Below are 16,746 nucleotides of genomic sequence, written 5' to 3' on the forward strand. Positions count from 1 at the left end.
CATAATCCCAGATTTCTTGGAGGCTTTGTTCATTTTTTAAAATTCTTTTTTCTTTGTCTTTGTTGGATTGGGTTAATTCAAAAGCCTTGTCTTCAAGCTTTGAAGTTCTTTCTTCTATTTGTTTAGGTCCATTGTTGAAAACTTCCCAGTGTATTTTGCATTTCTGTAAGTGTGCCTTTCTTTTCCAAAGTTGTGATTGTTTTTTATTTATGCTATCTATTTCTCTGGAGATTTTTTTAATCCATCGCCTGTATCATTTTTACAATTTCTTTAAGTTGGTTTTCACCTTTCTCTGATGACTCCTTGAGTAGCCTAATAATCGGCCTTCTGAATTCTTTTTGTGGCAATTCAGAGATTTTTTTCATGGTTTGGATCTACTGCTGATGAGCTAGTGTGATCTTTTGGGGGTGTTAAAGAACCTTGTCTTTTCATATTACCAGAATTGTTTTTCTGGTTCCTACTCACTTAGGTAGACTATATGAGAGGAAAGATCTGGGGCTCAAGGGCTGCTTTTCAGATTCATTTGTCCCACAGGGTGATCCCTTGATGGGCTCTCCCCCTTCCTCTACAGATGAGGCTTCCTGAGAGCCAGAATGCAGTTATTATTATTACTTTTCTGGGTCTAGCCACCCAGTGGAGCTACTGCGCTCCAGGTTGGTACTGCGGAGTGTCTGCAAAGAGTCGTGTGATGTAATTCATCTTCAGGGCTCTCAACTGTGGATACCAGAACCTGCTCTAGTGGAGGTAGCAGGGGAATGAAGTGGACTCTGTGAGGGTTCTTGGTTGTAGTTTTGTTTAGGGCACTGGTTTTCTCAAATGCTGGCTGTTCGTTGGCCTTCAGCCAGGAGGTGGCGCTTTCAAGAGGGCATCAGCTGCGGTAGTGTGGGAGGATACAAGCTTGCCCTAAGGTAACCTGGATAAGTATTCAGGTTTCTCAGGTGATGGATGGGGCCACAGAGCTTCCAAGAGATTATGTCTTTTGCCTTTGGCTATCAGGGTAGGTAAAGAAAGACCGTCAGGTGGAGGCAGGTATAGGCATGTCTGGGCTCTGACTCTCCTTGGGCGGGGGTTGCTGTGGCTGCTCTGGGGTATGGGGGTATGCTTCTCAGGCCAGTGGAATTATGCTCCCAGGGGGATTATGGCTGCTTCTGCCGTGTCATACAGGCCGCCAGAGAGGTGGGGGAAAGTCAGCAGTGATGGGCCTCACCCAGCTCCTACACATCCATCAAGGCCAGTCTCACTCCCACCATGCACCACCAACAGCACTGAGTTTATATCCAGGCAACCAAAGAGTAGGGCTGAGATCTTGCCCCAGGCTACCAGCCTCCCTGCTAAGAAAGCAAACAGGGCTTTTGCTGCCCTGCCCTTCCCGCTGCCCTCTGTGGCTTCTGCTGTGCTTGTGTCTGTACTTCCCATTTCCCACAGCCCCCCATCCCCTGTTCCCGGATCCTGCCCAGGAAAACTTGTGCTTGGTGGAAATTATTGCAAAGTTCAGCTAGAAGTTTCCTTCTCCCTGTGGTCCTTCCCCAATTCCACTGGCAGCTCTCCCCAAGGACCCCTGTGAGATAAAAGTCAGAAATGGCTTCCCTGGAGACCAGGAGCGCCTACAGGGCTCTTCCCACTGCTTCTTCTACTTTTATATTTCATTCGGCTTTCTAAATCCATTTCAGTTCTAGGTAAGGTTAAATCCTTCTCCCATGATCTGGATTTTCAGGTTCTCCAGTGAGGATGTGTGTTTGGAGGCGGATTATCCCCCCTCACACTTTGGACACTCACAGTATTTTGGCTGTCTCATGGAGTTTGCAGTGGCAAGTGCTTCCTTCAGAGTCTGTGAATTATTTCAGTTTTCCTAGTGTGTTCCTGCAGTAGTTCTTGGAGCAAAAGTTCATGAAGTGAGTCTCCATACACTGTTCTGTCTGTCCAAGTGGGAGCTTCAAGTTAGTCCTGCCTCATATCTGCCATTTTTCCTAAATGGCAATACTTTTATACTAAATATATAAGCATATGAATCCACTACAATACTGACTGCATAGTGAATTTATATCTTCTTCTCAATATTTGTCATCAATTACTGTAGACAGCTAGTGGGCCTGAAAGTACCGAGCTAAGCTTTTCTTAGTTTGAATGGCCCTTACCAATGAGTTTAACTACATCCAGTTTTTGTTATTATTTAATGTTACATTGAACCATTTTAGGTTATAATGATGAATAAAGATATGCAAATGATGACGTTGAAAGTTCCACAAAAGTACACCAAGGAGGCCGGGTGCAGTGGCTCATGACAGTAATCCCAGCACTTTGGGAGGCTGAGGCAGGTGGGTCACCTGAGGTCAGGAGTTTGAGATCAGCCGGGCCAACATGGTGAAACCCTGTCTCTATTAAAAATACAAAAATTAGCTGGGCATGGTGGCATGTGCCTGTAATCCCAACTGCTTGGGAGGCTGAGGCACGAGAATCACTTGAACCTGGGAGGCAGAGGTTGCAACGAGCCGAGATTGTGCCACTGCACTCTAGCCTGGGCGACAGAGTGAGACTTTGTCTCAAAAAAAAAAAAAAAAAAAAAAAGTATGCCAAGGAAAACCATTATAATGAATGGCAAGATGCACATTTTATCAAATTTGAGGCTATGTTCAAATACATAGTCTAGGCTGGGTGCAGTGGCTCAAGGCCTAAACAAGAGGATCCCTTGGGCTCAGGAGTTCAAGACCAGCCTGAGCAACATATCAAGACCTCATCTGTACTAAAAATCAAAAAAAGTAGCCGGATGTGATGGCATGTGCCTATAGTTCAAGTTGCTAGGAACCCTGAGGTGAGAGGATTGCCTAAGCCCAGGAGGTCGAGGCTGCAGTGAGCAGTGGTCATGCCACTGCACTCAAGCCTAGGCAAGAGAGCGGGACCCTGTCTTAAAAACAAAAATAAAAACAAAACAAATACATAGTCCCAGAAACCTCAAATAAAGATCAGCAGGCAATTAGTGATATGGCAGAAATAATTTTACTTTATAAAAGGCAATGAAAACTTGTCCAAAGTCTGTGAATGGTAAGAATTGTGTGAATGGTAGATACAGGAACCTGGCTGGAGGATTTATATCCATGGGATTTAGAAAGGGACTGGTGATTGCCTAGAAAGTGAGAGTAACATTAACTCAGCACCCTCATTTCCAGGAACATATCTCACCACCACCCAACAGACACATGTGTAGACGCTTATGCTTATGTATCTGTGCTCTATCCTTCTGCTGAAAACCCCACAGCATTCTGAAAATGCTAATATGAATAATGCTGAAGTATGTATGATTTCCACAGAAGCAGAAGAACCCCATAGTATTGGTGAGGTGTGCCAGGGCAGGAGGGGGAAGCCATCTTCTGTGCTGAAGGGGGAAGGGTGGTGGGTGACTGCTTAGAGCGAAGAATCCCCCAACACAAAACTACTTGTCAGATGGGCCTATACTTGCCACAGATTCTGAACAGTGTAAACCGCCTTTTGTAGGTGTGAGTAGACTGCAGGGAGCAAAAATCACTAGATTTATAAAGACAATCAGCAGCTCAAAAGAGGAAGACAGAGATAATTTGATGGGATTTGTTAGGGGAAAAGAATGAGAGATGATGGATAGAAATAGGAGTGTAATATCTATATAAAAGAAACTCGAAGTCGAGAATGGACAGGATGAGTTTGATATAACAATTGGTGCTGGGGCAGTTGACTAAGATTTAAAAGAAATTTCAATTCTCACTTTACCCTAAAGACTAAAAAAAAAAAAAAAATCACATAGTTTTAAATATAAAAACAAACTGAACTATTCAAAAATTATAAAAATAATGAAAGTATTTGAACAGAATATAGGAAACTTATTTTATTATCTTTACTAAGAAGACCTTTCATACTTACCAGTGCATCAAAACCAAAAGCATGAACGAAAAAAGATTGGATTCAAATATTTGTGTAGCCCCATAAACCTCATTATAAAACAAAGCTGAAAGGCAAATAACAGACTAAGAAAAATATTTCAACATACATGACAAGGGGTTATACCCCAATATAAAGAATTTGTACACATCAGTGAGAAGACAATTTCTTAATATAAAATTAAGCAAAGGACATGAGCAGGCAGCTGAGAAAAGAAATACAACTAGCCAATAAAAATACAAAAATGTACTGAACCAAATAAGTAATCAAATTAGAAAAAAAGATGTCATTTGTTTTCCTATCAGATTGAGCAGGCAGGCGTCTTCACATACTGTTATTAGAAGTGTAAATCTGTACAGTTCTTATTTGGCACCATGTAAACATGCCTATGATTAGTGATTTCACTTATAGTAATTTATTATTAGAAAATAATAGAACAAAATAAATAAAAATGATTGTGCCAAGATTTTCATTGAAGTTTTTTTTATAGTAGCAAAAACAGTCCACAAATTAAAATAATTGTAAAGTATCCAAACAACACTAGTTTGTTTGGATATTTGGATATTTTATCATTTAAAATGACACAGATTTATATACTTTTCTATAGAAAGATCCCTAAGCTGTATTGTTAAATTTTTTTTAAAGTTAAAACTCTATTATCAATATGATTCTGTTTTTATGAATGCACAGAAAAAATCTAGAGGCCTCTTTACCAAAGAGTGGCTATCTTTTGGTGGTGGGGGAAAGAACGTGAGAAGGATGGGATGGTGGTATATTATCAGTGATTTTTTTACTCTCTATACTCTATTGTATTATTTGAATTTTCAATAAGTAAGTACTGAACGCGCAATACTTTCCTCATAGGAAATGAAACAATGTATTTCCCATTTTGGCTTTAAAGGGGGAAAGTTCATGATAAGCCTCTGTGCTGAGGTGAAATTCCCTTCCTCCCATCACACTAATAATCCCTGTACTTAACTTCTACTTGTCTTCATTCAAGACTTACCTTAAATTTTACCTCCAGAGAATCCTCCGTCTCCTCAGATTAAATCAGATGTCCCTCCACTATGCTCTTGTCATTGTTTAATTATTATAATTGTTGCCTTAAACACTAAATTATGATCTTGAGGGCAAGAATTTCTTGAGAGACTTCATATTTAAGCAGAGAGCATAGAGCTCATGATAAGGGCTCAGTGAATGTTTATTGAATGAAGGAAGGAAGAAGTGAATGAATGGATGTTTAAGTGATGAAAAGCAGGCCCTGACTTGAGTCTGATTTGTTGTGAGCAGCCTACATAAATTGGGCAATCCAACCACTATCCTCCTCAAAGTTATCCTGTGTTTTGAGAGATACTGAAGACCCTCTTCATTACAGTTGGGTGTGCTGGAGATCACTTCTGCTACCTTTACGGATTCTGCAAGCTGGTTACTGGGGATTCTTGGGACTCTCTCCTCTGCAGTTCTGATCCTCCACCCCTTTAGTGATCCGGCATAGTATGTGGTAATAGGAAGACTCTTGCTGTCACTACTTCAGCCTTAGGAAAGGTGTGCTCCTCCCATTCCAGTTGGAACTCAGTGTGTGTGTGAAGCAATATTTACAGACAGTGTAAAGTTATGTTTGTATTCCTATATAATCACAGCTACAGGAGAACTAACATAACCCTAAATTTCATTCATAACACAATTTGTGTGTGTGACAAAATGTATTCTAAATGTTTTAAACTGCCATATAAATTCATGATACTCAACTTTTTTGTGTATGTGTATAAATTAGGGACTACATGTAAGATCAGTAGGCAAACTTAACTATGTTTTGGATTTAGAGAAAAAAATTCTCTATTTTTCCAGCTTTTTTTTTTTTTTTGGTTGGGGGTAAACTGCTTACCTCACAATTTTAGGTTGGCATATTTTATTATAAATCTTACATTTTTTATATCTTTATAATGACTTTAGAGACTGATGCAAGGCAAGTATGATATAATACTGCAGGCAATTATGGCCCAGAACATATGAGTTATGTTTGATACGTTAGGTAATCACAAATAACAAGTATTTAGTATTTTGGTCATTTAAAAAATTAAATCTCTTACATTAGATGATGTACACATTTTCTTTTTCATGAGTGCAGCAAGAAGTTTGCCACTAGAGGGCTCTTAATACCACATTTTAGTTCATTTAAATGTGTAATACTAATAATATTATAGGTATTGGGTAATACCGTCTTCCCAATTACTATAGCATGCAAACTTTTTAGAAAAGCCTAATTTAAGTGTAGCACATTTGTGAGAAATTTTTTTTTCTAATGAGAATTACCTTCAGAACTACATTAGTGATCTAAGGGGCATGCATTATAGTATGTGGGTCTTTGAACTTTTAAAAGTTAAAGTAGTCTCTGGCTTTAAGATAGTTTAAGCAAACATATACAGGATTTAACATAAATTATTTTATTTTATTTTATTTTATTTTATTTTATTTTATTTTATTTTGAGAGGGAGTCTCGCTCTTTCGCCCAGGCCGGAGTGCAGTGGCGCTATCTCGGCTCACTGCAAGCTCCGCCTCCCAGGTTTACGCCATTCTTCTGCCTCAGCCTCCCGAGTAGCTGGGACTACAGGCACCTGCCACCGCGCCCTGCTAATTTTTTGTATTTATAGTAGAGACGGGGTTTCACCGTGTTAGCCAGGATGGTCTCGATCTCCTGACCTTGTGCTCTGCCTGCCTCGGCCTCCCAAAGTGTTGGGATTACAGGCGTCAGCCACCGCGCCCGGCCCATATAAATATTTTATATATGTAATGTATATGTTATTGGCAAACATTTACTAAATACCTGCTATTGATAAGGGATTCAACATGATCTTGTTTTTAATGAGCTAACAATCTTGTGGATTAGAAGAGTAACAGTTACCATATATTCTAATATATGCAATGAGAGAGATTCTACATGGGGGTTAAGAGATCAAAATAGGCTGGGTGTGGTGGCTCATGCCTATAATCCCAGCACTTTGGGAGGCCGAGGCAGGGGGATCACCTGAGGTTGGGAGTTTGAGACCAGCCTGACCAACATGGAGAAACCCCATCTCTACTAAAAATACAAAATTAGCCAGGTGTGGTGGCGGGTGCCTGTAATCCCAGCCACTCAAGAGGCTGAGGCAGGAGAATCACTTGAACCTGGGAGGCAGAGGTTGCGGTGAGCTGAGATCGTGCCATTACACTCCAGCCTGGGCGGTAAGAGTGAAACTCCATCTCAAAAAAAAAGAAAAAAAAAATCAAAATAAACCCCAAATAAAAACAAATGAACAGATTGGAAGTCTTCTCTCATGAGGTAACATGAGCTGAATCTTTTGGTATAGCATGGAGAAGTTTAGATAGGAAGGAAAGGAAGTTATTCTAGTCAGAGGGAAAAGTATGGAGACATGAAATAGCCTTAGTAATTTGGGATGTTTTGTGATCATCGTGGATAAATTAAAAATCCATGGGAATAAGTTATATAAAAAACCTAGCATCAGAGCTCCTTAACATTCAACAACCTTTAACGTGCCACAAATGTATGTTTTCAGTGCATTTCCAGGTCATACCCTGGGAGTTGTTCTCATTTCCTTACTCACTTACTGCATATTTATCATACGCCTACCTCTATGTGGTAGGCACCATTCTGGCCCTCCGGGGAGGATGGCCAAAGGACAAATAAGGCTCCTTCTCTCATAATTTACATACAAGTTAGGAGAAATCAACAATAAATAAGAAAAAGTAGAAAATACCATATAGTAATCATTCATGCACCAAATTAAACAGGATTAAACTGGGAGTGACTTTACATTGGGTAGTTAGGGAGGGCCTGTTTGATGGGGTATTATTTAGCCGAGACCCAGATGACAAGAAGGAATCAGCTATTTAAAATGAAGGTAAAAATAGTCTTCAGGCACAATTATTGCAGAAGTCATAAAACAGAAGTGAGAAGGAAGGCCAGCGACTGATGTATGATGGGCAAGAAGCAAAGTGGTATGTAATAAAGTTGGAAAGGGAGGCAGAAGCCAGATAAAGTCAGGCTTTGCAGGCCAGAGTGAGAATTTAGGCTTTTATTGTAAATGTAGTGGGGAGCCATTAGAGGGTGGTAAGTAGGAGTGTGACATGATGTGATGTATGGCCCTGAAAGGTTATTCTGGCTACTGTATAGAGAACAAACTGTGAGGGGCCAGAATAAAAGCACAGTGTCTAGTTAAATAGTACTGGTAAGTAATAAGAAGTCATGGTGGTTTGGACAGAGGTTGCAGTAAGAGTTATAGAAAGATGAATATGTTTGGGAGATGTTTTGGAGGTAAAATATATCTTACTGAGTTTTTATTTTGAGAAATGAGGCATATGGTGATACAGTTTACAGAGATGAACAAGAATAGAGTGAAACAGTTGAGAGTGGCTGTGAAACAAAGAGTTCTGTTTGGGTAAGTTTGGGGGATGTAAGTGGAAATGACAGGTAGGCCAATGTGAACCTGGAGTTCAGAGGAAAGTCAGACACAGCTGCTACGTACATGTTCATGTGCAGGTTATGTTCTGAACTTCTGGAATCAAGCGGTACAATGTGTGTGACCTACAGAGCATCACTAGCTTATATTTGGGGACCATTGGTCTGTAGATAGTATTTAAAGCCACTGGAATGAATGAGACCAGTAGACCCAGGATAATTATTCTTAATTAATGCTGTATTTTCAAAATTCATTTTCAATTCCTTATCAAGAATCAGTTACAACAATTTATTTTGAGTTATAGTAAAATTTAAGTTATCTTTTGATGAAAAAGTATATTTCAGATCAATGAATTTCTTTTGCATAGATCTTCTGTTGATGGATAATAAAATTCAAGACATTCTGTCAAACTTGTAAAGTGTTCAGTGCTGACATTTTGCAGATATTATCAAGATCATTTACTTCATTAATAATTGTTGGCATCAGTTTCATATATTCTCTTCCAATACTTTCATGGTTTTTGTAGCTTTTGATTGGGTTAGTTTTGTTTTTACATTTAAATCTTATATCCATCTGGAATTTATTTTAGTGTAAAGTGAGAAGAATGAATCTAAATTTATTTTATTGCAAATCTTAGCCAGCTGTCTCAAAACACATACCATATAAACCTAGGCTTTTTCCATTGATCTGAAATGCCATATGCTAAATTTTCAAGTGGATCCTATTCTCTATGTCTGGAATCTATATTCTGTTTTTATTGATCCACCTATTAATGATAGGTTATGTTTTTATATCAAATTCAAATTGCACATACACTAAGGAATTTCTATAATATCTGTGCATTTATCAAGTTGCAATGAAAATTATTTGCTAGTGTCCCATGACATTCTTTCATGGTATAAGCCAGTTCTCGTATACATTGAGCCAAGATATCATTGAAAAGTTGTACTTTAGCTACCTTGTCTGATTCATATTCTGTCAACATTTCTAAGCAAACATCTTTTAGAAATTGTTATTTACTCTAAATCTATTGTGTCTATAAATTTAATACAATTGAAGTAAAAATTCCAGTTGTCAGTTTTTGAGACTTGACAAAATACTATTAAAGTTTACCTAGAAGAAAAAAATACTTGGAAAACACCCAATTTTGTAAAAGAATTATGATGAAAGAGGACCTTCATTACCAGATATAAAACATGATGAAAATAGCAATAAAGAAGTATTTTTTTGGCTTCATTGCCAACAAGCACAAGGAGTTTATTATTATTATTATATATAAAGCTTATACATTATACCTGTATTGTCAGCAAATGAGATTTGAAGTTTTTGTGCGGGAGCACGTTCTGATGACACTGTTGCAATTACAGGAACCCATTCTAGACTAGTTATCAAAATTAAGGAGCTTGTGCTAGAATGTAAGTTGACTCACTGCATCCTTCTAGAAGTCTAACTTCAAAAAAGAGTCAATTGAGCTAAAGAGTAGTACAATTTTTTAAAAAATTGACTTATGTAAAGGCAATGTGTTACATGCAAGAATATCCTCTTTATGATGTGGTACTATAGAAACTGATAAATTCCTGTTGTTGCATGCTGAGGTGAAGTACTCGTGTTTATCAAGGGAAAAGTTCTGTTGAGAAAGTCTGAATTCCTAGTGTTCCTGCAAGATAAGAAGCCAGTTTGGTCTAAACTCTTTGAAGAGTTCTCATCTTTTTAAAGATATGAATTAGACTGACTTACCTATTGGTCTGATATCTTTGGTATTTTTATTGATCATAATCCTCCCTGAAAGAAATAAATGCAACTTGGTTTTTAAAGGTAAATAATGCCAAAGGCCACCTGGCTATCCCACAGGCACCTCAAATTCAACATTCCACAATCAAATTCATTACTTTTCCCCCAAACCTGTCCTTCCTCCTCCTTTTCTTTTTTCTTTTTTTTTTGGTGCTAATTGTTATCACTCTCTACCTTAATTACCTAAATCCAACACCTGAACATCAGCCGTAGCCTCTCCCTTGCTTTACTTTTATATCCAGTCCCTCCTCAAGTTAGATTGCTTTTAATTCCTTATCATCTCTCCTATAAGCTCCTTCTAGTGGCCCTGGTTGCTTCTGCCTTGGGTAGGTCCTGATCTTGTCTACACTGGACTTCTAGCACTTCACTGAGCAGCCCATTCATCAGGTGGCTGCCAGAATACTCTTTCCAAATGCAAATTTCTTCACATTGGGTTCCTACTGAAGGCCTTTTATGAGCTCTCCTTTACCCATAGGAGACATTTTAAAGTCTTCAGAGTGGCATTCAAAGCTCTCCACAATCTGGCCCCTGCATCTCTCCAGCCTCAGATCTTTACACCCTCCTAGCATGCCTCACTCCAGCTATACCTGACCACTTGGAGTGCTTGGAATCCTGTTTTGCTTCATGCTTTTCACTTTCACTCACATTAGAATTCTCTCCTACCCTTTTTGGGGGAGGATCTATTAATAATTATCTTTCAATATTTAGTTCAACAAACCTGGAAGCATCACGTTACCTGACTTCAAAGTATACTACAGGGCTACAATAACCAAAACAGCATGGTACTGGTACAGAAACAGGCACATAGACCAATGAAACAGATAAGAGAGACCAGAAATAAGGCCACACATCTGCAAACATCTCATCTTCAACAAAGCTGACAAAAACAAACAATGGGGAAAAGCCTCCCTATTCAATAAAAATGGTTCTGGGATAACTGGCTAGCCATATGCAGAAGATTGAAACTGTACCCCTTTCTTATACTGTTTACAAAAATCAACTCAATATGGATGAAAGACTTAAATGTAAAACCCAAAATTATAAAAACCCTGAAAGACAACCCAGGCAATACAATCCTGGACATAGGATGGGCAAAGATTTAATGAAAAAGACACCAAACGCAATTGCAACAAAAGCAAAAATTAAGTGGCATCTAATTAAACTTAAGAGTTTCTGCACAGCAAAAGAAACTATCAACAGAGTAAACAAACAGCCTGCAGAATGGTAGAAAATATTTGCAAACTATGCATCTGGCAAAGGTCTAATATCCAGCATCTATAAGGAACTTAAATTTACAAGAGAGAAACAACCCTATTAAAAAGTGGGCAAAGGACATGAATAGATACTTTTCAAAAGAAGACATACGTGTGGCCTAGAAGCATATGAAAAGAAGCCCAATATCGCTGATCATTAGAGAAATGTAAATCAAAACCACAATGAGATATCATCTCACACCAGTCAGAATGGCTACTACTAAAAAGTCAAAAAATAAAAGTTGCTGGTGAGGTTGCGGAGAATAGGGAACACTTATACACTGTTGGTGGGACTGTAAATTAGTTTAACCATTGTGGAAAGCAATATGGTGATTCCTCAAAGAGCTAAAAGCAGAATTACCATTTCACCCAGCAATCCCATTACTGGGTATATACTCAGAGGAATATAAATCATTCTACCATAAAGTCACATGAACGTGAATGTTCATTGTAGCACACAATAGCAAAGACATGGAATCAACCTAAATGCCCATCAGTGACAGATTGCATAAAGAAAATGTACATACCCACCATGGAATACTATGCAGCCATAAGAAAGAATGAGATCGTGTCTTTTGCAGGAACGTGGGTGGAGCTGAAGGCTATTATCCTTAGCAAACTAATGCAGGAACATAAAACCAAATACTACATGTTCTCACTTGTAAGTGGGAGCTAAATGATGAGAACTGATGAACACAAAGAAGAGAATGGCAGACACTGGGGCCTACTTAGCAATAGAGGGTGGGAGGAGAGCAAGGAGCAGAAAAATAACTATTGGGTACTAGGCTTCATACCTAGGTGATGAGATAATCTGTACAACAAACCCCTGTGACCTGAGTTTGCCTATACAACAAGCCTTCACATGCACCCTCAAACCTAAAATAAAAGTTAAAAAAAAATTTAGTTCAAACTTACTACCTTTAGGTAAGAGAGGTGTTGCCTGTCTTCACCCACACATTTTCCCACAGAATTAACTCCTCTTCCTTGTACTCCTCTTGTGGCTCCTTTATACTACAACACTCACAAAAATATACCCATTTGTTTACTTGCTTCCCTAATAGACTGGAAGTTCCTTACGTCAGGGACCTTGTTTTTTATTGCCGGTGTCTAGCAATGCCACTACTATTTAGGAGCTCTGTAATTTTTTTTTTGAATGAATAAATAAGGGAGAAGGTTCAGAGGCATGATGGAAAGGGTTTGCAGAGAATGCAATAGTGTTAAAGCTGGTCAGGAGGAAGACACATAGGGCAATATGGTGATGAGAGATGGGAAAGGCTAGTTTACTAAGGGGGACTTGTCTGTGTATGATGGTTAAGAGTCATGGGAATAACTAGCTTTAAATTTCTGACTAGAACTCTGGTATAAGGTTATTCTATTGCTGCAGAAGTACAGGTACTACCTGAAGTCAAGTGAAGTTTGCTGGATATCATTCAATTTGCAAGTATTAGCACACATACACACACACAATTTTTATACTAGCAACACTGCATTTATCTAGTGCTTTACATTACCCAGAGTTCTTTTATTTCCATTATCTTATTTGACCCTTAAAACAGTTATCTCCCTCAGCTTCAGTTTCCTTATTTCTTCGGATTGTTTGCAAGATGTGTTATATGTCTGATACACAGTTAAATACCAAATGTGTTATTGTTACATCAGGAATTTGAGGCTCATAATAGTTAAATGACTTGCTCAAGGTCAGAAAGGTAAGTTAGTGGCAGATTTAGACATAAAGTCTAGATTATTTTTACTGCACTAGAGTACAATGGGATACTATCTTCTACATTACTTGAGCTGCAACATCTTTAATTTCCTTGAGAGACTTACCCAAAAGCAGGCTTTGGGATGACTCTACCAGAGCTGATTATCAAATTTAAGCAAAATCTACCTCCTGGATAAACCAAAATGCAAATATAAATAATATTTTTTATAGCTTGCATTGCTTCCTAATCTCCATCTTTTACACTTGAGGATTTTCAGCAGAGAATCTGAGCAGGGTAACCTCTTGCCCTTGTGAAGTTTTGTAGATATTTTAATTGCTTGTTAAAATATTGCTTTTGAGTCCAGTTTTATGGTAGAGCAAGTATCAGTTTGGGGTTTTCAGCCTAGAATTAAGGTAGCAGGCATCTGAAGTGAGGACTGGAACACAAAGACAATGACTGTACTATGTAGACACTGACAATCACACACATATGTCTGTGGTTTTTTATAGAGTTCTGCTGAGGAAGAATCTGAAGCCATAAAATGTGAACGAGAGATGAAAGTATTAAGTGAAACTGTTTCAGCAGGTATTCTAAATTACATTTTAAGAATTTAACTTTATTGAGATTTTCTTCTTACAGAAGAAATACAGGATCATTGTTAAAAAAAATTCAGACATTGCAAAAATATATTTAAAGTGAAAATTCTTCATAGTCCCTTTTCTGAGATACCAGTGTTAACAGATTTCTTTGCTCAATTTATCCCTGTCTCTCTTAATTTCTAATAAAACCATGGGATTATATTATACAAATGTTTTTGTTGAGAATTACTTTTTTCCCACCTAACAACGTGTTACATATATAGAACACAATATATATTTCATGTAAATGAATATTCAACATTATTCCAAGAATACATTGGTAACCTCACTTTTTTAAGTAGTTGTATAATTCCATCCAATAATGGAACACTTTTTAAATCCCTATTGATAGACAGGTTGTTTCTAATTTTGTATTACTACAATATTGTAATGAACTTTCACAAGTACACATACACAACTGAAAATCTCGCAACACTTCTGGGTATTAACAAGTGTTTGCATTCAGTCTTGTCCTGGCAAATAGCAGTTGGATATAGTTTAGAAATGTCAAGGCAATAGTGATGTCTAATTTGTCAATCTTTTAGTTTGAGATTTATATACATCTTTTCTGTTAACTTTATGCTTCTTTCCCCATAACTTCTAGGAATCTATTTTCTATATATTTCTTAGCATATTTTTTCATAACAGGCCTTAAACTTCACTTTTTCTTTCTTCTTCTTCTTCTCCTTCTTTTTTTTTTTTTTTTTTTTGAGATGAGATCTTGCTCTGTTGCCCAGTAGTGGTGCAGATTATGGCTCACTGCAGCCTCAACTGCCCAGGCTCCAGTATTTCTCCTACCTCAGCCTGCTGAGTAGCTGGGACCACAGGCATGCACCACCAGGCTAGCTAATTTTTAAATTATTTATAGAGATGGGGTCTTGCTATGTTGCCCAGACTCGTTTTAAACTCCTAGGCTCAAGCGATTCTCCCACCTCAGCCTCGCAAAGTAGTGGGCGTGAATCACTGCCCCCAGCCTGTTTTCATTTTAATAATAACACATGCTTATTGTATGGTTTCATAGATGAAATAAAAATTATGTCCTCCCCTACACCCCACCATTACTCATGCCTGTTTCCACTTCCAAGGTCAGCTCTATGAATCATTTTGAGTTAACTGCTTTTTGAAAAGTTTTAGTAGCTGGTTGAATAGAAACTTCCTTTACCAGTATGAGAATTTTTAAATTTCTTTCCTAAGAACATACTAAACTGTAATCTATTTGAAAACTGTTAATCTGATTAATTTTAGCACAGTTGCTGCTGGTAGAGAATTCTTCTGAAAAGCCAGATTTCTTTGAAGACAATGTGGTGGATTTATGCCAGTTCACAACTCTGGGTGGAGTATACCACTTGGATATTTTGGAGCTTCCTCCACAGTGTAAACCAGTGAAGGGATGGATGATTGTGGAAGTAGGTTGATTCTTGAATCAAAACTTATAAGTAAAATAATTGCTCACGCTTTTACTTTATTTCATATTATCTAACATCTAATAAGCTTTAATCCTATTAAACACAAAGGAAAAAATGTAATTTTAAACTGTCTTAAATGTATTGGTATTGAAAATTTGAATCAGATGCTAAAAGAATCTAAAATAATATGACGTTTATACTAGAATTCATATATGTTAACTTCATTGTAAATTTACATCATTATGTTTTGTTAGTGCCAATTTGGTCTTAATAATAATATTCTAGATCAGAGGTTGGCAAACTTTTTCTGTAACAGGCCAGATGGTAAATATTTTCACCTTCACGGTCCCTACTAGCTCTGATGCAGCTACTCAACTCAGCCATTGCAGCACTAAAACTGCTGTGTATAAACGAATGGGCACAGCTATGTTCCAATAAAACTTTATTTACAAAAATTGGTGGTGAGTGGGATTTCCCAGGGACCGTAGTTTATGGACTCCAGTCTAAATCAGTGGTTGTTAATATGTGTTCCCTCGAGCAGAGGCATCAGCATCCTCTGGCATCATCTGGGAATTTGCTAGAAATGCAAATTAATGAGCCCCACCTCAAACTTACTAAATCAGAAACCCTGGAGGTAAGGCTCAACAATCTGTTTTGGAAAAATACACCCTAAAGTTTGGAAATCACTAGTCTGAATCCTTGACATACAAAATATGGTCCTAAATCAACAGCATTGAACCAGCAGCATTAGTGTCAGTTGGGAACATGCAAGAAATGCACAATTTTGGGCTGCACCTCAGAGCTATGGAATCTGCAGTTGAACAAGATCCCCAGGTAACTCCTATGCATATTGAAGTTTGAAAATCACCAGTCCACATGATGCCAGTGCTACTGATGCCCTGACCACACTTTGGTGATAATAGTTGTTAGATCACCTTTCAAGGAGTTTCTCACCCCTGTTTTATAAGTAGTAACACTTGCGCTATTATTGACTTGGTTTATTTTTAACTTAACCTCGTGGTGGCTTGCTTCCCATAGAATAATACCATATATACCCAGTTATGTTGTCATAGGCTGCCCCTTCCTTCCTCTCTCTCTCTCTCCCTCTTCCTCTTCCTGTCTCTCTCTCTCTCTTCTCACCCTCTCTCCCCTAACACGCCTGTACACAGATTGCTGGGTACTTCTCACCCACAGTCCTATCCATTAAGGACCTTGGTGCATTCTTGTTTTTGAGAAGTATTTCCCAACCTTTTTTCCCCCGTTATTGCCCTAATCACCTGCCACTCCAACAAAATTTTAATATTCTCTTTATCCATAAGGTCCCAGCCTGAGCTGGGGTTTTCAAGAATCCATCTAAAGATCTGTTGTTATTGACTTTTGTCACAGTGTCCTGAGACCACTTCATGCTCTCCCCTTGAACCCAAAGAATCCTCCTTCACAGCTGTTTTTCTCTCCTGCAACAAAGAGGCTTTCCTCATTTTCAAGGCTTTTTCAATAACTTTGCACCTCTTCTAGAATCTTGCCCTAATTTTTCCTCTATTTTCTAATATTTTTAAATCTTTCTTCCTTCCCTAGATCCTTGTCTGCTGCAT

General features: G+C 38.1%; 1 protein-coding gene across 33 annotated transcripts in view; it reads left to right on the forward strand.

The window, feature by feature from the left end:
• Window positions 1-16,746, forward strand: part of DNAI7 (dynein axonemal intermediate chain 7) — a 92,619-nt gene that overhangs the window by 64,441 nt on the left and 11,432 nt on the right. For all 33 annotated transcript variants that reach the window (XM_054664440.2, XM_054664441.2, XM_054664442.2 and 30 more), the window contains 2 exons: window positions 13,620-13,695; window positions 14,994-15,154. In XM_054664440.2, the coding sequence (XP_054520415.1) occupies window positions 13,620-13,695; window positions 14,994-15,154 (237 nt within the window). The remainder of the gene's footprint in view (window positions 1-13,619; window positions 13,696-14,993; window positions 15,155-16,746) is intronic.

Source organism: Pan troglodytes, chromosome 10 (genome assembly GCF_028858775.2).
Source record: "Pan troglodytes isolate AG18354 chromosome 10, NHGRI_mPanTro3-v2.0_pri, whole genome shotgun sequence".
Classification (NCBI taxonomy): Eukaryota; Metazoa; Chordata; class Mammalia; order Primates; family Hominidae; genus Pan; species Pan troglodytes.